Genomic DNA, 21,878 nt, shown 5'->3' with positions numbered 1-21,878 from the left:
AGGAGGAAGAAAAAAACTTTACCTTTTTTTTTTTTTTTTTTCTTTTTTCACAGCTTAATTTCCACCGCCTAATTGGATTCATTTTAAAATCTGTTCATCTCCGTAATACTTGGATCTTAAAAGATGATTAAGGGACATTAACCCGGATTCAGCAAACGCCTCGCAATAATCTGGTGATTAAGATATAGGATAGAACGATGAGACCAGCTGGAAAATGGGAACCTGAGTTAAAGCGGTTGTACGGGATTAGAAAAACATGGCCGCTCTCTTTCAAAAACAGCGCCGCACTTGGTCGTGCATGGTATAACCGCTCAGCCAGGCTCTCTTCAGCGGAGATGAGCTGCAATAACAAACCCAACCCATGGACAGGTGTGGCGCTGTTTCTGGAAGAAGTCAGCCATGTCTTTCTAGTAACGGACAAGCCATTTAAAGGGATGTCGCTTGACAGCAACTTCTTCTCTATCCACAGGAGATAAGAATCTGAGGCTCAGGTCCGACTGCTGGGGCCTCCTGCAATCACTAGAACGGGCACCGTGTTCCCTGTTTCAATGGGATGCTGCCGGCGATGGCAGAGTAAAAGCACACTCCAGCTCTGGCTTTTTTCGGAATTACTATTGAAGTGAATGGAGAGCACTGCGCATGCGCGTCCACCTATCCATCCCCAGCTGGGTGCGACAGCCTCTTTCTAGAGATAGGAAAAGGTCCCAGAGGTGGTCAGATACAGATCAGACTTTTTACTTCACTTCGTATGTGAATGGAGAAGAAAACATCATCTTATTCAATTAGCAGAAGGTTAAAGGGGTTTTCCAGGATTTTGATATTGACGCTCTATCTTCAGAATACGTCCTCAATATCTGATTTGTGGACTAAAAGTGTTCCAATGAGCGCCCTAGGCCGGTGACGTCACATTCATCGGTCACATGACCTAGATGCAGCTCAGTCCCATTCAAGTGAATGGGCTTAGGCTGCAATACCAAGCACAGCCACTATACAATATACAGCGCTGTGAGGAGGCCTCAGTGCTTACCGGAGCGCTGCAGTCTCTTCAAGCTGATCGGTGGGGGTGCGTGGAGTTGGAACCCCCCCTCAGATCTAATAATAAAGACATATCCTGGAGGTATTCAACTCCTGGAAAACCCCTTTAAAAAGGAACTTCTTACAGAATAAAACAACAATACAATCTCTGTCACTAAAATATTGGAAACATAATAGTACATGCTCATGATAGTAGTATAGGCACAGAAACTAAATTATAGGTATACTTCTGATCACTGTTTAACTCCCTTAGATGCCGCAGTCAGTATCACAGACCAGGGTGCTCCCTCTTTCAGCTTGTCAGCACACTCCATAGGGTTACAAAGATGGCTGAGAGCTGAACAAAGCCAGCCAAGTAAACTGCATAGTTATTACCTGTACAGGTTCCAGGGCAGCTTATCACAACCTCTGCTCGGGAACCGCACACACCGCTGTGCTGAAGTCTGCGTAACAGCAAGGCTAGGAAGGTATGGTTGGTGCATATTCAACTTAAAAATAGCACGTCCTAAAACAAATACATGTTTGGTATCATCGCAATCTTAACGATCCGTAGAATTAAAGGCTATGTACACCTTTGGGGACAGTGTTTTTTTTTTATGATTGCATTTTACTTATTTTGGGCTAAAATTCATTTTTTCAATTGGTCTTTATTACCAATATTGAGCCGTTCTGTCACAAAGGGTTAACTATTTTTCTAGCTGTGTGAATGCTACTTTCACTTTGCGTCGGCCATCTAATAACCCTTATCTGTAAATTACTAAAAGGTCATAAACCCTTATTCAAGCAAGATAAGAATTAAGCTTTAATGAGTGTTTATACGGTCAGAGATAAGAAGCCATCAGCTCCCAGCCTGACAGAAAAAGAAGAAAATATCTACTGCTAGTGGATAAACTCAAAGCTGTGCAGGGGAAATGGCTCATCATGTTTAATAAAGACCAATTTAAAAAAAGATTTTTAGTTCAAAATGAATACAATGTAAAAAAAAATTAAAAAAAATGCCACCCCTTTAGAGGTGTACATAGCCTTTAAAGGGGTTCTCCGGCAATTAAGAAAATTAAAATACGTAAATATTACTTTATTATAAATATGTTCCCAAATACCTTTCATTAGTTATAAAGACTTGTTTTGTCTGGGGAGCAAAGATTAGGAGAAACAAAATGGCTGCTGTCCTATTAGTGCACACAAAACCTGTCCTAACCACACAGGACAGGTTACTTCACAACACTGAGGTAAAGAGCTGCTTTATCCTCCTTCTCCTACTTGTCAGGGATTATGATCCTGAATACAGATGATCAGATCTTCAGCTGAATCTCTGTAGGAATGGAGTTCATGAGAAGACACAGAGGACGGACAGGACAGACTGTGGTAATGGAGACTGCATACAAGTGCTGCTGCTCATGAACTCCATTCCTACAGAGATTCAGCTGATGACCATATTAAACTGTATTTTGGATCATAATCCCTGACAAGTAGAGAGGAGGATGAGGCAGCTGTAGTGAAGTAACTTGTCCTGCTGTGTGATTAGGACAAGTTTTGTGTGTACTAATGGGACAGTGGCCATTTTGTTTTTCCTAATGGTTGCTCCCCAGACAAAACGAGCCATTATAACTAATGTAAGGTATTTGGGAATATATTTATAATGAAGTAATATTTAAGTATTTTAATTTTCTTAATTCCCGGAGAATCCCTTTAAGGTAACATAATATTAACGCAGCACTGTGAATGGCAAAAAAAAATCCAAAAACAATTTGGTGGCAATGCCTGGGTACTGCAGCTCCGCTCCCATTCAAGCGAATAGGAGCTGAACTCCTGTAGGCCAGCACTGGAAACTACACAGTATATGGAGCCTTCCATCCTCTGTATGGTTTCTGGTGCCGGCCTGAAACGACTGATCAGTGAGGGTGACGGGTGTGGGAACCCCACTGATCTGATATTGCTGACCTTTAACCCCTTTAATGTGCACCTGATGAATTGTCCATTAGAGATAACCATGGTGATCAGTCCATCCTCTCGAAAAACAAAAATATCCCAGAGGCCCAAACTAGGATACTTACAAAGGGTTAAAATATATACAGTATAATTTTTTTTGTTTATAGAGACGTTCCCTGCTGTGAAATATGTATTCAGAGAGGAATTTCCTATTTTAGAGCCTGTAGCGGAGGAAGATGGATGGCTGGGAATAGGGAAAGAGGAGTCCTGTTGCTCGGCAACTTGAAAATAACAAATTTAAAAGGGAATCAGTTCCAAGAATTTTGTCTTCTGTAAATCATGTGGTTTAAAAAATTATAATAAAAAAAAAAAAACATGAAATGAAAATAAATATAAAATTCTACGCACAATGACCTATGCTGGGCATTTAAAGGGCCAGTACATTTAACAGTTTACATTAAACTTCATCTCAAACGTATGTACATATAATCTGTGTCCTATAATGGGATAAGTGACCGGAAAGTCTCTGCACCCAAGAATATTTTCTCCCCTGTCTGCAATAGACTGCGTGATAAAACAGATTCTTACAAGACTGGAACTGGAATATTTAGAAGGGGTTCAGTATTTGTGTTGTCCAGGGTTTAAAAAAAAAAAAAAAAAGCTGCTTTCTTCCAGAAATGGCGCCACATCTGTCCACAGGTTGTCTGGTATTGCAGCTCAGCTCTGTTGAAGCGAATGAGATGTCTTTACCGTACATATCTCGGGTTTCTTGACATCGACCGCTGATTTATTTTAATTTTTTTATGTTACGCTGCACTTGTTAGGGTGTATTCACACGTGGCGGTTAATTTGTGCTTCTTGTTGCAAAAGTTTTTACAGCAGTTTTGTGCAAAATCTGCTATTCATTCACAATGTGTGAATGCACAGGCGCGGAGCTTTAGCGTTCTTTATATATAACGCACCTCATCAGGACCCGTCACGGTTCTGCGGATTTCTGTCTTCTGCTGTCAGGCCTCGTCTTGCCAATATGCTAATCCCGTACATTTCCTCAATTCCCACCCCCTCAGCTCATTAAATCAGGGAACAGATGTCACATTTGCTGCTATTTAAGTTGGGACTGCTGGTTTCTTCAGGCCATTCCAGTATTTCTTCAAGTGTCTCTCCCATGTATAAGATTGGGTCATCTCGGAACAGTCCAAACCCCCTGCCCCGACAGATGTCACATATCTACAGTCCTTGGAGTTCGACTAGCTGCAGATTTCGGACTGATCCTGCAGGGGGCACCCTAACACTGATCTTTTCTGATAGCAAAGCACCACTTATTGTTGGAGTTTAGGGAGACCCGGGGCACGGAGAAGATTTGGCGTGGCATGTGTAAATGGTCTAAAGGTCATTTAACGGGTTACATTTTTGTGCATGCATTCTTGTCCTCTCATGCACTGCAACGATCAATTTCAGTGGATAATATCTGATTTAGTTCAGACCAGGGCTTCTCAGACTTTTTTCTACACTGGTCTCAGGAGCAAATACTTCCATACGGCACCAAATAAATGCCATTGTGCAGCACCCATATTATCCCCAGCAGCACCAACCCATAACACTATGTAGCACACATCCTACTACCTAGCAGCACCAAACACAGGGCAGCACAGCATATCTCCCCAGCAGCGCCAAACAAATACCGCTATGTAGCACACATCCTACCACCACCAAACACAGGGCAGCACAGCATATCTCCCCAGCAGCGCCAAACAAATACCATTTTGCACCAACCAATACCGCTATGTAGCACACATCCTACTACCTAGAAGCACCAAACAACACAGGGCAGCACAGCAGATCTCCCCAGCAGCGCCAAACAAATACCATTTTGCACCAACCAATACCGCTATGTAGCACACATCCTACTACCTAGAAGCACCAAACACAGGGCAGCACAGCATATCTCCCCAGCAGCGCCAAACAAATACCGCTATGTAGCACACATCCTACCACCACCAAACACAGGGCAGCACAGCATATCTCCCCAGCAGCGCCAAATACCATTTTGCACCAACCAATACCGCTATGTAGCACACAGCCTACCTCCTAGCACCACCAAATAGCACAGTGCAGCGCAGCATGCCTCTTCAGCAGTGCCAAGTATTACAGTGCAGCACAACATATCTCCCCAGCAGCACCAAACCAATACCTTCAGTGTTAAAGGCTTTTTTTCCCAGGAGTACAATATTGATGACCTGTCCCGAGGATAGGTCATCAATATCAGGTTGATGGGGGCCCAACAGCCTGCTGTTCCAGCTGTTTGAAAGGGTTGCAGCGCTTGGGACTAGTGCTGCGACCTCCTCACAGCTTACCAAGCACAGCGCCTTACATTGTATAGTGGCTACGCTTGTTGGTATTTGCAGACCAGGCCTATTCACTTGAATGGGATTGAGCTGCAGATAGGCCACGTGACCGATGAATGTGATGTCACTGGCCTAGAAAGAGGCCACGGTGCTCCAGGGAGTGTCGCTGCCTCTGCCAACAGCCGATCGGCAGGGATGCTGGGAGTCAGACCCCCACTGATCTAATATTGATGACCTACAGTATGCTGAGGATAGGCCATCTAAATTGTACTCCTGGAAAACTCCTTTAAGGGGTCACCTTTTTAAAGTGATTTGAGCTTCGTTGTGCTGATTCAGTCGAGTTCTATGGAGTAACGGGCTGATTATTTTGGTTGTTAAGCATTTTGTATGGAATGAAATATCAATTCCAATTAAATATTCATCAGCCCTCGTCACACAGATGTCATAGCTGTGGTTGAAAGCTGGGTTTTAGCCGATTCCTCTCCTCATTTGCACTACAAAGTCCTCCGCAGTCCCCGGCTCCTAAACATTCCTTGTTTTCCGGATTTTTTTTTTTAAGCGTGCATTGAACATCTGCCGCACGGCTAACGAAAGGCAAATATTTCAGATCCGCTTTCATTTATTTCTCTTTCATTTCCGGCTAAGATTTGCAGGTGATTTGCAAATTCTTGTCCCATCTGACACATGAATGTTAACGTGACGATGGCGGGGTGTCAGATGGTACCCAGGGATGGTTAAAAGGAGCAGTTGTCATGTCAAATAAGCGAGCGTTTAACACGTTAACGATGATTAAATATTCACAATTACCGAGCGCTTCTTATGGACTGATCTGCTGGAAGCGGGCGCCGCTGTGTTTTAGCCTAGCTCTGTACGAAGGGTGACAATTATGGAATTTTATAAATTTGTTAAAAACTGGGTCAAATAAAAATGAGATGAGCTGTATCAAGGTCGTTGCAGAAATATACACCCCCCCCCCCCCCCCCCCCCAAAAAATAAGGCTCTGCTCAGACCTGCATTGGAGACCTCCTTTGCAGATTCTGTCACATTTAAAGGGGTTATTCCATGAATGATGTAAAAAATCAAAATCAGACATCATATAGTACAGGACAATCTCTTTGTAACCAGATTGAACCGGCCCTGTACCTCACATGGATCCTTAGAGCTCCCCATTCCTTTATAGTTCCAATTTTTCTGCTAGAATTTCTTCAGGCTGGCAGCTCAGGGAGTGTGTCCTTTCTTGGGAGGCAGGTCCTTTCTGCTGCAGCTCTCTCTGTCACAGCTTAGGCCAGTGATGGCTAACCTCCGGCACTCCAGCTGTTGTGAAACTACGACTCCCAGCATGCTCCATTCATTTCTATGGCGTTCTGAGAAGAGCCAAGCAAGTGTGCCTCTTGGGAGTCGTAGTTTGACCACAGCTGAAGTGCCGGAGGTTAGCCATCACAGGCTTAGACCTCTTTTACACGAACGTGTGCGCTCAGTGGCCGTTCCGTGGGCACTTGAATGGGTCCGCAAATCCAGAGATGTGGAATGGTGCGGAACGGAAGCACTACTGAGTGCTTCCGTGGAGTTTCGTCCCGTACTTCTGTTCCGCAAAAAGATAGAACATGTCCTATCTTTTTGTGGAACGGGTGGATCCCGGACCCATTAAAGTGAATGGGTCCGCGATCCGCTGTAGCTGCCCTATGGTTGGTGTTCGTGCATTGCGGCCCGCAATTTGTGGGCTGCAGCACGGCCACGTTCGTGTGCAAGAGGCCTTAGGAAGTGTGTCCGTTCTGCTGTAGCTCTCTCCCTACCAAAGGTCAGGGGGGTGTCCTTACAGCTGTAGCTCTCTCCCTGTAACTGTCTCACCACCAAACAGTAAATATGTATGGCCGATGACAGTTGAAGGATGAAACTGAGCACATGCGACCATCTCAGTAGGTGGACGTGCACATTACTATGCAGATTAAACACCAGGGGCGCCTTTGTAATTAAGTCAAGAGAATATCTCACACTTGGAGCACTGTTGTAACAGAAAGTAAATTACAAAAGTGCGGTATCTAGTTTTTCTTACTGAATTATATTAAAATAACATTTAATGGTGGGCACAGTCCCTTTAACAGAAAAAAATTGTGCTTTTTTTTATTTTCCCCATCAAAACAGAAAATTTGCAGTAAAACATTAGCCTGCATTACTTAGTGAGATCACTTGGCACCATTGGTGTGACACTTCGTCAGAGTTTCATTTATAACACTTTACACATACATTGATTTTAATGGGCACCATGTAATGCTTCATTTCTCCTGTGGTGGCGCTGTAGTGGAAGTAAGCACTTTCTGCTGGGTTCTCGCAGATTGTAGGTGATTGCTGGGGGTTGCAGTAGCTGAGCATCCATTCTCTTGTTACAACACGGCTATGTAAATCGGGCAACCCCCTTCAACTAGTTTTTCTTTCCGTCACTGATTAGTTTTCAGAAGTTTGTATAGGCCTAGTGAGAAAAGATTGATAGGATCAGACTTCCAACAATTGTATTAGAACATTGTAAGGGGTCAGTACTTTAGTATTTGCCATAATTATGAAGAAGTTGCATTATTTTCGTGGATTGTCTACTGACAACACCAATTCAAACAGCTGATCTGCATGGGGTGTCGGGAGTCAGACCCTCAACAGTCAGATATTGATGACCTGTCTGCCGTGACCCAGTGGTCCACTGCTAAAGGGTTAAGGCTGAGATTTGCTATTAAAAAATTGTTTAGGTTCACCATTTTAAAATGTTTACTGTGATGATTTGTGCACCGTAAATCCCAAAAGGTGATATATAGGAAGGAAGTAGTTAAATCTGGAAATCTTTAGCTGGTTGTCAGGATAGAGGCTGGTCCTGCCCCCTCTGTAAAGTTGTGTCTGGTTTACAGACAGCATGGGTGAGAGTTATTAGCCTGCAGAGTTAGTGATTTGCCAGGTAGGCCCAAAGAGAAGCCTTATCCAGGAAAACACCATTCCCGAAAGTGGAATCTTCCAGAGAGAAAAAGCAACCTTACTAAGGATTATCCCTGAGAGTGCAAAAGCATTGAATACCTGCAGAAAGTTGAGAACCACCAAAAGGCTGTGCTGGTCAGACACAGTAAGGTAAACGCATGTTTATGGCAATAGACTTTACTGCATGTGGAAAGGGGTAATTTTTTCTGGCGCCCACCACACTTCTGAGACGGACTAGCCATCTGATCTAGGACTGCACCCTGCAACCCGGGACTGCAGAAAGTATATGGAGAGTGATTGCACGCCTGTGGTTATTCGGGAAGATTACATCGAGTATCTAGAAAGAGACTCAGGGAAGACTACTACCATCATTGCCACCTTCTATATAACCTTTGAAAGGTCTACTCTGTGTATTACCTGAGAACCGTGCCTGCTGCGTGCATTTGTACTGTGACTCCCATCATCTGCTCAGTAAAGAGAAACTCTATTTATTATAACCAAGCGGGCCTGGTCATTGACCCCACCATTCATCTGCCGGCCCTCCTTCTTTACACCCTGCTTCTCATCCACGTAACATTGATGGCACCCCAGCCACCACCAGGCAGGTGCCCCAAAGTCTAGGATGTCCCCTGAGGGAAGAAAGGGTGCGCCTTCCCATCACCAGGGAGCGCCAGAGAGAGAGAGAGAGGGATTAACTATTGTGAGGACTACAACTACCCTCATTGCCACCTCCTCCACTCCCATCTTCTCCAGTTATACAGCGGGCCGGCGCGCTGCATATCCTGAGCATTCTGGATTATTAGACATCCCAGAAGTAAAGAACCTGCCCAGTTTTAAAAGAAATGTGTCATCAGAAAATGATCTATTGTTGACATATGTTTTTAAATAATTTTTGATGTTTGTAATTTTTCATGTCGATATTTAAACAAAAAACATAAAATCCTGCAGTTTTCCCACTAGCAACTAAAGATGCATTTACACGGACCGAGAATCGGGCAGATTATAGGAAACGACCCCGACGATCTGGCCATGTAAATGTGCCGCCGAAACCTTTTACATGGCCAGATCGATCTGCTGCCTAGAAGCAATGATCGGCGGTGCCGGCATGAACAACAGGATCACCCGATGATAGATGCAGGCACCACTGATCACTGCTTCTGGGCAGCAGATCGTGTGGTCTAAACGGAGATCCCTCGTCCTCGTACAGTGGAGGAGATCACCGCATGTAAATGCAGCAGTCTCCACTGGATGAGCATCTGACTGTCAGGAAGGAACGCTTCCTTTCCGACAATCGGCTGCTCAGTCGGCCCGTGTATATCCAGCTTTAGCCTAATAATTGGCGTCACTTTACTGCAGTTACCTGCTCATCTATACACACAGGTGATCTCATTATAGGCAGGATTAGAATGACAGATAAGACAGGATCCACCATTCACAATAGTTTCTCTTCTTCCCTTGTCCAGTGACCTAGAAAACTCTACCATAGAAGTCACTGAGGTCCCCTCCTGTCCATTGTGTCTATGGCCCATAGGGCTGCAGCAGAGATAGGATCTCTCTCATATACTGGTCTAATAATCAGGAAGGAGCATTAGTAGGAGCATTCATTCCTGCCATCATCAGCCCCACCGATCAGTGTAGGGACACACATTCCATAGTTATGCATTACATCATAGGTTATATAAAAAGGGGTTATCGGTAGTATGTAGGTAGCAGGTAGGTGTTAAACGTGCTGTAAAAATGCGAAAAAGTCACGTGTAAAAGAAAATACACATTTTAATTTGTTCCATTTGAAAATTGTGCCTTTTACCCAGTGACAAGTGGGAAAGGTTTATGCCCCAACAGCTCCATCCAGTGGTCATCTGAGGTAGTTCTACTATTGGTACAGCAGCGGACCTCCGATCATAATAATCTTTATTCATAGAACGCGAACATATTCCGCAGCGCTTTATAATCAGCGGGCTCATGTGCAAACAGAGTCCTAAATAACAGCGCAACAATTAAAATGAGGAGTGAGGGCCCCGCTCGCAAGAGCTTAACATCTATGTAGCTTTTGTGTGTGTTGAGGGGACACGCCGTCAGAAAGAGGAATTTTATTTAAACCCATTATTGATGGGGAAGAAACATTTATTTTGTTTATTTAATTATTTTTGTACTTTTTATTTTATTGGCAGTATATTGCAATTTTTAAAGTACAAAATATTGGTGCTCTAGCAGTTGACATAACTCGTGAATGCTGGGGTAGACTAATGTCCGTTCACAGCCTGCCGCCAAAGGGAAGTCTGGCCCAGGTCAGGTCTCGGCGCCTCGGTGTGACCGTACATGTTCTTAATTCTTCAGTATTTGTCATTGGCAGGAACGTGGGTGAAGAGCAGCATAGGAATCATCCAGCAAGAAGGACCCCGGCTCACCTGGACCTACATCGCTCCACAGATGGGATACTGGGTTGCCGCCATGTCTCCTTCAAAGCCAGGTAAGAAGTCTTAAAAATGTGTCAGGAGCTGGATTCGATTAGGATCCTGACAGATGGTGACACAATAAGCCTTTTATTAGAATTCTATATATTTAGTCCTTTTAGACAATGGTGCCAGAACTGCGTCATCCCAGAGCGTTGGGGTACGTTCACACGACTGATTTTGAAAATCTGTCAAAAAAATTCAGGAATCTGCATTTATTTACCGTAATTTTTTTTTTCTGTGTATTTTTTTTACACATTTTTCGTGCATTTTTTCAGCGCTTGTGTGTTCAATACAAAACTGAATTTTCAGCTTTTGATTCTTCTCAATGGGAGATTCGGCACAGATTCCGCCCCAAGATGGGGCACGCTGCTTATTTTTTTCACATGAAGTGCCCCTTCCTATTGAAGTGAATGGGAGGCTGTTTTTGAATCGTGTTTTTGTAGCTTATTTTATGGTGGAAATGTTCCAAAAAAACAGCAGCGAAAACCTCAGTGTGAACTGGCCTTTAGGGTGAATTGACATGTGGCAGATTTGTTGCAGAAATCCACGTACTTGACAGTTCACATGAATGGAACTGATTTTCAGAAATTTCTTCAACAAAACTCCCTCTTGTGAACCTACCTTTGAAAGGTAAAACTATATTTGAGGTGGCTCTTGCCCTAATGTTAATTCCCTATGATATGGTTTTGGCTGCTGCCCAGGGGAGGCACCCAAGCCCTCCTTACGGCCGCCTGCTGAACTCAACTGTATCGCCATCTTCAGGACGGTGAGCCAGTTGAATGCAGTGGCGATGGCAGCAGTATTTTGTGCTGCACTGGTATTTGGTTCTGCTGGGGCGGTATTTTGTGGTGCACCGTGGTATTTGGTTCTGCTGGGGTGGCAGTATTTTGTGGTGCACCGTGGTATTTGGTTCTACTGGGGCAGTATTTTGTGGTGCACTGTGGTATTTGGCTCTGCTGGGGCGGTATTTTGTGCTGCACTGTGGTATTTGGTTCTGCTGGGGCAGTATTTTGTGCTCCACTGTGGTATTTGGTTCTGCTGGGCGGTATTTTGTGCTGCACTGGTATTTGGTTCTGCTGGGGCGGTATTTTGTGCTGCACTGGTATTTGGTTCTGCTAGGGCGGCAGTATTTTGTGCTGCACTGGTATTTGGTTCTGCTGGGGCGGTATTTTGTGCTGCACTGGTATTTGGTTCTGCTAGGGCGGCAGTATTTTGTGCTGCACTGGTATTTGGTTTGGCTGGGGCGGTATTTTGTGCTGCACTATGATATTGCTGGCCCCACCTATTTGTGTTGCCCCGTCTTCTGTCAATTTGAACCCGCCTACAACACGGGGACACTTTTTTCCAGATCCACTTTAAGTTCCCAGTCCCAGGTGCCAGCTCTCAGCCAGCAGTGCAGTGACATCCCTGGTGCCACCAAACCCTGCTGAGATACTACATACAATTCATGGGCTGCTGGCTGGTTGACGGTCCTACGGCATCCGTCTGTGTGTCAGTACGTGTCGTCACTGATGGTTAGATGATGGGACCATGTACAGTAACGCCTTTTCAATAGTATCCCAAATCCTCAGCCTCTGTCTTGTGGTGCTCAGGATCCTCTAGGAGGAACATTAGTGGTCTTCAAAATCCTGGGCCACCTGAAATATGAATACACAGTGGGGCATATTTACTAATGCTGTGGATGGTGTAATCTTAGACCACAGCAGATTTATCACAGGGGCTCAGGATGGATGATAGATCTGGTGCAGGGAGAGACCTTTTTCTCCGACTCGTACTAACTATTGGTTGACTTACGCACACTTTTACACCAGAATTGTTGCACAATTTTGGTGCAAAATGGTGCACCTTAGGTTACGCGTCTTTCCATGAAGCCACACTTCTTCCCATTATTAACTTTTTGAAAAATTTTCTGAAACCCTTGTTGCGCCAAAATTGCACCACTTTTTAGACCGATTCTAGGTGCAGACACCTTAGTAAATCTGGGCCAGAATCTTGTGCATCAGTCCTGTGATGGTGCGGCACTCGTATGCTCGACCACCACTTCATATAAACTCTTGCAGTCAGTCCGGCAGTGATGAGGAACAGTGAATTTGGGGATCCCGTTGCTCATACGTTTGTTTTACCTATGATTGTCTGTTGAATGATGTCCGATTCATCGGTTTCCTTTTGGTTTTCAGGTTCTGTGGTGACGCAAGATATCACAAGCTACCACACATTATTCCTCCTGGCAATATTAGGAGGGATTGTGTTCATCCTCCTGGTCCTGTTCTGTCTCCTGGTGTACTACTGCAGGTAAGTGTACGCGAACTGCGCTGTAATGCACAAGCGCCACTACTCTATGCTAGTACGTAGGGGTGCACCGAAATGAAAATTCTGGTCCGAAACCGAAACCGAAAATTCAGGATGCCCTTGACCGAAAACCGAAACCGAAACCGAAACTGCCTTTTTGCCCAAATACTTTTAAAATACTTTTTTTTTAATGATTTTATTAATAATTCTTTTTCATGAATGAAATTCATCTGTGGGTGGCGCTGTTATGGAGAGGGGGATCTGTGGGTGGCGCTGTTATGGAGAGGGGGATCTGTGGGTGGCGCTGTTATGGAGAGGGGGATCTGTGGGTGGCGCTATGGAAAGGGGGATCTGTGGGTGGCGCTATGGAGAGGGGGATCTGTGGGTGGCGCTGTTATGGAGAGGGGGATCTGTGGGTGGCGCTGTTATGGAGAGGGGGATCTGTGGGTGGCGCTGTTATGGAGAGGGGGATCTGTGGGTGGCGCTATGGAAAGGGGGATCTGTGGGTGGCGCTATGGAGAGGGGGATCTGTGGGTGGCGCTGTTATGGAGAGGGGGATCTGTGGGTGGCGCTGTTATGGAGAGGGGGATCTGTGGGTGGCGCTGTTATGGAGAGGGGGATCTGTGGGTGGCGCTGTTATGGAGAGGGGGATCTGTGGGTGGCGCTGTTATGGAGAGGGGGATCTGTGGGTGGCGCTGTTATGGAGAGGGGGATCTGTGGGTGGCGCTGTTATGGAGAGGGGGATCTGTGGGTGGCGCTGTTATGGAGAGGGGGATCTGTGGGTGGCGCTGTTATGGAGAGGGGGATCTGTGGGTGGCGCTGTTATGGAGAGGGGGATCTGTGGGTGGCGCTGTTATGGAGAGGGGGATCTGTGGGTGGCGCTGTTATGGAGAGGGGGATCTGTGGGTGGCGCTGTTATGGAGAGGGGGATCTGTGGGTGGCGCTGTTATGGAGAGGGGGATCTGTGGGTGGCGCTGTTATGGAGAGGGGGATCTGTGGGTGGCGCTGTTATGGAGAGGGGGATCTGTGGGTGGCGCTGTTATGGAGAGGGGGATCTGTGGGTGGCGCTGTTATGGAGAGGGGGATCTGTGGGTGGCGCTGTTATGGAGAGGGGGATCTGTGGGTGGCGCTGTTATGGAGAGGGTAATCTGTGGGTGGCGCTGTTATGGAGAGGGGGATCTGTGGGTGGCGCTGTTATGGAGAGGGGGATCTGTGGGTGGCGCTGTTATGGAGAGGGGGATCTGTGCACTGTTATGGAGAGGGGGATCTGTGGGTGGCGCTGTTATGGAGAGGGGGATCTGTGGGTGGCGCTGTTATGGAGAGGGGGATCTGTGGGTGGCGCTGTTATGGAGAGGGGGATCTGTGGGTGGCGCTGTTATGGAGAGGGGGATCTGTGCACTGTTATGGAGAGGGGGATCTGTGGGTGGCGCTGTTATGGAGAGGGGGATCTGTGGGTGGCGCTGTTATGGAGAGGGGGATCTGTGCACTGTTATGGAGAGGGGGATCTGTGGGTGGCGCTGTTATGGAGGGGGGGATATGTGCACTGTTATGGGCATAACAGTGCACAGATCCCTTTCCCCATAACAGTGCACAGATCCCTTTCCCCATAACAGTGCACAGATCCCCCCTCCCCATAGCAGTGCCATAGACCGATCCCCCTACCCATAACAGCCCCGGCCCTGCTGCTCACAGCATCTTTATTTTACCTTACAATCGTGAGGCTCCAGTAACTAACAACTCTGCAGGCAGAGCGGAGGGCGGCGTAACGTCACTTACTCACGTGACGCACCTGCTCCGCCCACTTTATGAATGAAGGAGGCGGAGCAGGCACGTCACGTGAGTAAGTGACGTTGCGCCGCCCTCCGCTCTGCCTGCAGAGTTGTTAGTTACTGGAGCCTCACGATTGTAAGGTAAAATAAAGATGCAGTGACAAAGTAAACCGCCCGCCCGGCGCCCGCCCGCAGATGGTGGGTGACAAATCCCACACCCTCATGTATGAATATGTACTAGCATAGAGAAAAATCCCATTGAGAGGATTGAAACGTCGCATGCTTGGTGATTAAAGCTTCTTTTACTTCTTCACTACTTGGATGTGCTGCGGATTTCATTTATTCTGTGTGTGTATACTGTACATATTTCCATTTACCTGCCTGTATGTGTTTGTATGGACAGAGGTGATTGGCGTTACATAGGCGCTGCTGATCTCTTCCTTTAAAAGAGGTCTGCCAGATTGCTTCTGTCGCAAGTACTTTCTGCTCTGCCACCCCCAGATGGACGGACCTGCCACAGTTGCTGCAGACTTTCTTTATGGGAAAAGATGTGGGGGCATTTTGTATAAGTGTTGAACAGGAAGTGCCCCCTTTGTCTTTAGAAAGAGTTTCTGCAGCAGCTGAGGTGTGTATTATAAGAGATAATGGGGAAGATTTACTAAGCAAAATGCTCCAGAATTCGGTCACAAAAAGTGGCAAACGCATAGTTGCCAACTGTCCCAAATTTTCAGAGCGAGTCCTTGCAAGTTCAGGCTGTCCCGGGCCAAAAATATGCAGGGTTAATGTAAGATTTGTCCATAAGTGGGGATTCCCAATGGGTTTGGGGTGTCCCGATCCAGGGCTTAGATGCTCAGAATTTAACAACCAAAAGCATACATTGTGTGCGCAAATAATTTACGTGTTTTATACACTTTTGAAAAGTATCAAAGGTTTTTGGAGAAAGTGGTGTGCTTCCCTGTAGTCATAAAATACACCAGGATTCAAAGTGAACGGGAGCAGTAACCAGCTCCGTCCATTGCATCCCCGCTGCTGAAGGGGCGCCCACCTGCCACAGGACGGCCATCTCGCCTGGACCTGACAATCTTGCTCCTACGCCTCTACTTTGAGTAGTGGCGCGAGCGCAGTGGCTCCACTTCCGGGGTAGCGGCGCATGAATAGCTGCATCTCCGTAAGTGGTAGCAGCACATGCACAGTCGCCACTCTGGATGCAGAGCCACTGCGCTCGGGCTGCTACAAGGTTGTCAGGGCCAGGTGAGATTTCTGTCCCTGTCAATCAGAGGGGCAGGGGGGAGCTTCTTCAGCAGTGGGGGCAGCCGCAGGTGGAGAACTCATGTTGATGAGACAAATTGACTCCATCTTGAACCAGGTGGTCTTTTTCTGCAGCCGTTCTTCTAAGATTCTATCATTAGTTCTAAAGAGTTTGCTCCACCATAGTAATTCATGGCATATTGGTGGGGGTCTGACTGTTCGGACCCAACATCATTAGGTTGAAGAGATGACAGCATTAGGTAAGTGCTGCGCTCCTAATGGTGTTTCATGCACATTGTACACCCAGTGTTACAGTTCCATGCACAGTTGGTGTCCTGTCGTGGTGCAGGAGAAACGCTGTAGGGACCTTCCTTCCTGGCAGTCTCATAGGTCGGATACCCCTCCCCTTCCCGCGGACTACAGGGTTGTAGCATATGCTAGCGATAAAATTATCAGGAATTGATATTGATGACCTGTCCTCAGGATCATATCGGCCGGGATCCCGGAAACTGTTAGAAAAGGCCGCAGAGCTATGTGAGAACTTAGGCCTCTTCCAAGGCCAGTGGCATGACCATACATCGGTCACAAGGCCTAGTTGCAGCTCCATCCCATGGAACTCCGGTGATCTCCGCGGCTTCCTGAAACAGCTGTAGTGGTCGGAGTCGGACTTCCGCTGATGTGATATTGATGACCTATCCTAAGGATAGGTCATCAATATCCATTCCTGGATAGACTCTTTAAACATACTTTTTTAATTTTCCATGTCCCTATCTATATTTAAAAAATAATCCTAAAATAATAGTCTTCACACTGGCCATTAGACCTGAAATAAGTCAAAGCTTCGTGTTCTTTGAGAGCAGTCACATTGGCCGTAGACACAATGGACGGGACTTCTATGGGATATTTTTTTAGGCTTGCTCTGTGACCTGTGCAGAGGTCAGGAAGTAGCAGATAAGCTATGATATCACCTATTGTGAACAGAGGATCCTGTGTTCTCTATACAGAGGTGATGCAGTGCAGCACAATATACTGCTGCAGCAAAAACAAATGCCCATAATGCAGCGTGTAATAGGTATATATCGGAAAATCCTTCCAACATATACCGCCAATAGAAGGCCCAAATGTTATGTGAACAGAGCCCTAACTTGTCCTGTATACGCTTTTATTTTATATATATTCTATGCAACTTTTTGAAGTCTTGGATGCTGTCTCCAGTTCACACACCTGCAATTCAGCATTTTGTCTCCATATCTGACACTAAGTTGATGCAATGCCATTTTATAGCATTTACAAAATCTGGTTTTGTTTACTTAGGAGGAAATGTTTGAAGCCACGTCATCACCGGAAGCTTCATCTCACATCTGCTTTGGATTCTTCCAAGAAAGATCAAGCCACATCAATGTCCCACATCAACTTAATCAGCCCCATCCATATGGAGATGATGTCCTCCAGTGGAGAGATCGACATGCATACTCCAATGCTTAAGCCTTCATATAATACCTCGCGGGACTTCAGCTCAAGAGAAGAACTTCTTTCTCACCAAGACGAGAAGAGCCGAATGTCTTTGGATAACTTGACCCCAAGTGGGACGTTGAGACAGGTGTACAATAAATCTTTGGATCAGTTCATTTTAAAATCAAGAAAGTCTGCGGACATCTCAGATGGTTTTGTTTCTCCCATGAACGACGAGTACCGCCGGAGTTACAACTCTGTGATCTGTCAGTCTTTAGTTGAAAACAAAGATCCATCTGCAAACCACTTAACAGCAGGAAGTAAGCCAAACATTCAGGAACAAAGTCACCCTGTGCCTTCTGCTCCTGAACAAGAGCAGGTCATGGACCGACGGTCTAATGAATGTATGATGTCTAGGTCTGTAGACCACCTTGAAAGACCAACCTCTTTTCCTCGTCCAGGTCAGCTAATATGCTACAATTCTGTCGATCAGGTGAATGACAGCGTTTACAGAAATGTTTTGCCCACATTGGTTATACCTGCTCACTACATGAAGCTTCCAGGAGAACATCTCATCGTGTCTGCGGAACAACCATATGAACTGGAACGTCTTCAAGCTGAGCTTTCCAAATCTCACGGTCAACATCCTCCACAGGTACAAGCCAACCAACTAAACTCTCAAGCAATGTCACAGCAACATTTACAAGATGGTGAAGGCATGGAGTGGAGCGGACAAAACCCAGTGATGTCCGAATCGGTTTCCATTCCGGCTTCGTTGAACGATGCGGCTATTGCTCAGATTAATGGCGAAGTGCAGCTGTTGACCGAGAAAGCACTGATGGAGCTCGGTGGAGGAAGACCTATGCCTCATCCCCGTGCCTGGTTTGTGTCTTTAGATGGCCGGACGAATGCCCACATTAGACATTCATACATTGATCTCCAAAGAGCAGGGAAGAACGGGAGCAACGATGCCAGTTTAGACTCTGGTGTTGACATGAACGAACCAAAATCTGGTCGAAAAGGAAGAAGTGAAAAATTTTCAATGCTGCAACACCATCTGTCTTCGCAGCACCCGACTTTGCAGGAGCACCAGCAGCATGAGCAAAAGTTGTCAGACGGCACCACGGCTTACACACAGCTTGTTTATCTAGACGATATGGACCAAAGCGGTAGCGAATGTGGAACACCTGTGTGTAGTCCTGAGGATAATAGACCTTTCATTGAGGCACCAGCAAAAAAGAGCTGCGGCCAACTACCCAGCCTTCAGGAAGAAACTTTCAAACGAACTGCAGACTCCTCACCAGTGCCATTAAACAGCCCTGACCACAATTACTCCATTCAGGACGATGGTTCCGACGACCAAGGAGAGAATAAAAAAAGCCCTTGGCAGAAACGGGAAGAGCGACCTCTTCTGGCCTTCAACATGAAATAAGTTGCTGGGCTACAAAATGGAGTAGTTAATTGCCAAATATTCTTTCTTTCGGGAATGCTTACTTTGTAGGGGGATGAGGGGGTCTGTTTGTGAAATTTGGACCTGATCTTCGATGATAAAGACTAGGCTCACAGATGGTTTCAAGGAAAAGACGCAGGATGGATTTTATGGAATATTTTATAGTTAGTCAAGGAGTGGATAGTTAAGTGTAGCACTACCCCAGCCTTGCTTTTGTACCGAACTCTAAGAACTTGACTGTTTCTTGCTAGGTCTTGACCACTAAACTCCCCATGACGGGAGCACATGAAGACAACTTGTAGTTTCGAAAACCGATAGTATCACAATGTGTACTGTATATCTGTATTCTACAGAGGCGATGTAGACATTCTTGCAAAAGGCTATGCATTGCTGCTTTTACACCAATTGGCATTTTTGCCTAGGCGCCGCTTTTATTACTTTTTTTTTTAAATATGAGGCTGTAAAGAAATATATTCCTTTTTGGGGGTTTTTCTTATTTTTTTTTTTTTCATTTTAATCAGCTTTTATCTTTTGTAATATATTTCTGCTCAGAAGCTGTGAGTCTGATCTCTTTTCTGGTATTAACATTATTTGAATTTTTTTTCCTAAACTTGAGCAAAAAGTGCATTGTACAGTTTGTGTCCATAGAATCGATCCCTACTCTCCAAGTGCCTTTTTTTTTTAAAAAAAAAAGCTTCCGAAATTTTTAATTCATTCAATTCGATTAATTTCAACTTGTTTGTATTTTTTTGGCTATTTTTATTTAATTTTTCTTGCATGCATCAGATTTCACAATTTCTTGTATGCTCCAACTACCATTGTGTACCGTAGAGATCGACGTAGCTGAAAACTAGAAGACATCAAGAACCCACTTAGCGCCACCCGCATATTTATGTAAATACGGTTTCTGTTAATTTCGAGGACTGATTCGATTGCTCCCTGTTGACTTGGTGGGCAGAGAATGTATGAACTTATTCTAACATTCTGAATTTGCTGGAATGACTTTTCTGTGCATTCTCTTTAATGAACTGCTTGGTTATACAAGAATTATTAAAATAAAGCCTTTACAAAATGTATTGTTGATGACTAATTTTAGGCAATTTTTTCAGTTGACCTTGGGTATAATATTTTTGGGTAGTGGTTTCAGGGTAGTAGGCAGTGTCGGACTGGGATACCTAAGGCCCACCAGTAAAATTTATTTTGGGGGCCCACCGTACAGATACATTCAAATATAATAAATATTTTAACAAGTTTTTTATATGAACATAGGCTGGTTGAGGTGCTCTGCATTGAATAAATGTATGTAGAGCAGTAAATCTACTGTGTTATGTGCCACTTGTGCAGGGGGTGGGAGACTAGGGGCCCACCTTGCTCAGGGGCCCACCGGGGGATTCCCCTGTACCCCTGTGGGCCAGTCCGAGCCTGGTAGTAGGTCAAGCCTTTTTGTGGCATCCAAGGGGTGTTACCACTTCTTCCTCCATAGTGTGTTACAGCACCATGTTATGTAGTTCTTTGTACCTTGTATTAGATTATAATAGGATACAATTGCATTTTCCTCACTTTTCAGTAGCCGGTAGTTTCCCTTTTTCCTGAATGCAGGATCTTCGTGAATGTTCAGAAACCTCAATCCCTAAAAAAAATCATCTAAAATAATATAGGAAATAGGAAAATGCCCCAATGTTGTAGGTGGGTCCAAATTGACAGAAGGTGGGTCAGCATTAGTAGATTAGGCCAATACAAGTTGGCCTGGTCAGTAATACCATAGAACAGTGATGGCTAACCTTGGCACTCCAGCTGTGGTGAAACTACGACTCCCAGCATGCTCCATTTATTTCTATAGAGTTCTGAGAGCAACCAAGCAAGGGGGGCATCTTGGGAGTTGTAGTTTTGCCACAGCTGGAGTGCCAAGGTTAGCCATCACTGTCCTAGAACATCACAGAATACCATCCCACAGGACCAAATACCACAGTGCAGCACAAAATACCTCCTCAGCAGCTGTCCCTCTGTGGTGACCATCAATGGCTGCCTCGTTCTATCCTCCAATTGTCTGTAATATGGCTATGGACCAGGGGGCTTAGAAGGTGAGATGTGGACCACAACACCAAGCCAACCCTACCTTCAGCATGCTGCCTGGACGCGTCCTCTAATAATGACCCCTATAGTTCCCTTAGTAGTATGTAGACAGCAGGGAGGGCTCATGGAAATTGGCCCACCCGGAATGATCCCTGTAGGGTCTATGGCCAATCTGCCCCTGATGGGAACCCATGAAAAAAAAAATAAGACCTCCTAAAATGAGGACAGCAAAGCATTTTATAAAGGCCTTTTTACATTAGCCGAGGATTGGGACAATTTTTGGGAATGAGCATTGGTACGATGTGTTGGCGATCACACTCGTTCTTCGGGTGATCTCCTCTTTTATGTGGCACATATTGTAACATCCTTGTTCATCGGCAGCACATCGCCCTTTTGTAAGTAGGGATGAGCTGCTGAAAGTAGAGGAAACTGTATGGGAAAAGTCATAATAACGATCATTCAGCCCCTATCAATTCTGCATGCAATAATCGGGAACACCCGTGTAAAAGGGCATTAAAGGGACCCTGCAGTTAAAGAGAGTTCTCCTTAACCGGGGAATGAACACAGCACTTACCTAGTGATCTCCATTTTTCTTTTCCGCTGCAGTTCTGCTGATTCCCGGGCACCTCATCTGTCATCCAAGATGGCCGCACCGCTTCTGGGACTACATATACTGTGCATCGGTAGTCCAAGACGCTTCCTGCTTGTCCAGCCCAGCACTTGGATTGGCTAGCAATGCTCACATGAGCAGTGCTGGCCAATCCATGGAGAGCAGAAAGTGTCTTAGGCTGCCAAAGATATTCGGGAGCTACTATTTCTCTTTATGGATGGCCCACAGTAGAGGGACGGGGTCTTATAGGCAGATTTAACCCTCTTT

At 45.5% G+C, this 21,878-nt stretch overlaps 1 protein-coding gene across 1 annotated transcript in view; it reads left to right on the top strand.

Annotated features, from left to right (window-relative positions):
* FAM171A1 (family with sequence similarity 171 member A1) overlaps nt 1-19,608 on the top strand; it is a 107,718-nt gene extending 88,110 nt beyond the window's left edge. Inside the window, exons 6-8 of the mRNA XM_040434554.1 lie at nt 10,618-10,734; nt 12,898-13,012; nt 17,341-19,608. Coding sequence (XP_040290488.1) covers nt 10,618-10,734; nt 12,898-13,012; nt 17,341-18,910 — 1,802 coding nt within the window. The 3' untranslated portion in view covers nt 18,911-19,608. The remainder of the gene's footprint in view (nt 1-10,617; nt 10,735-12,897; nt 13,013-17,340) is intronic.
* The last annotated feature ends 2,270 nt before the right edge of the window (nt 19,609-21,878 follow it).

Source organism: Bufo bufo, chromosome 5 (assembly GCF_905171765.1).
Source record: "Bufo bufo chromosome 5, aBufBuf1.1, whole genome shotgun sequence".
Taxonomy (NCBI): domain Eukaryota; kingdom Metazoa; phylum Chordata; class Amphibia; order Anura; family Bufonidae; genus Bufo; species Bufo bufo.
Note: the sequence above shows the minus strand (reverse complement) of the source record. Positions and strands in the feature narration are given on the sequence as shown.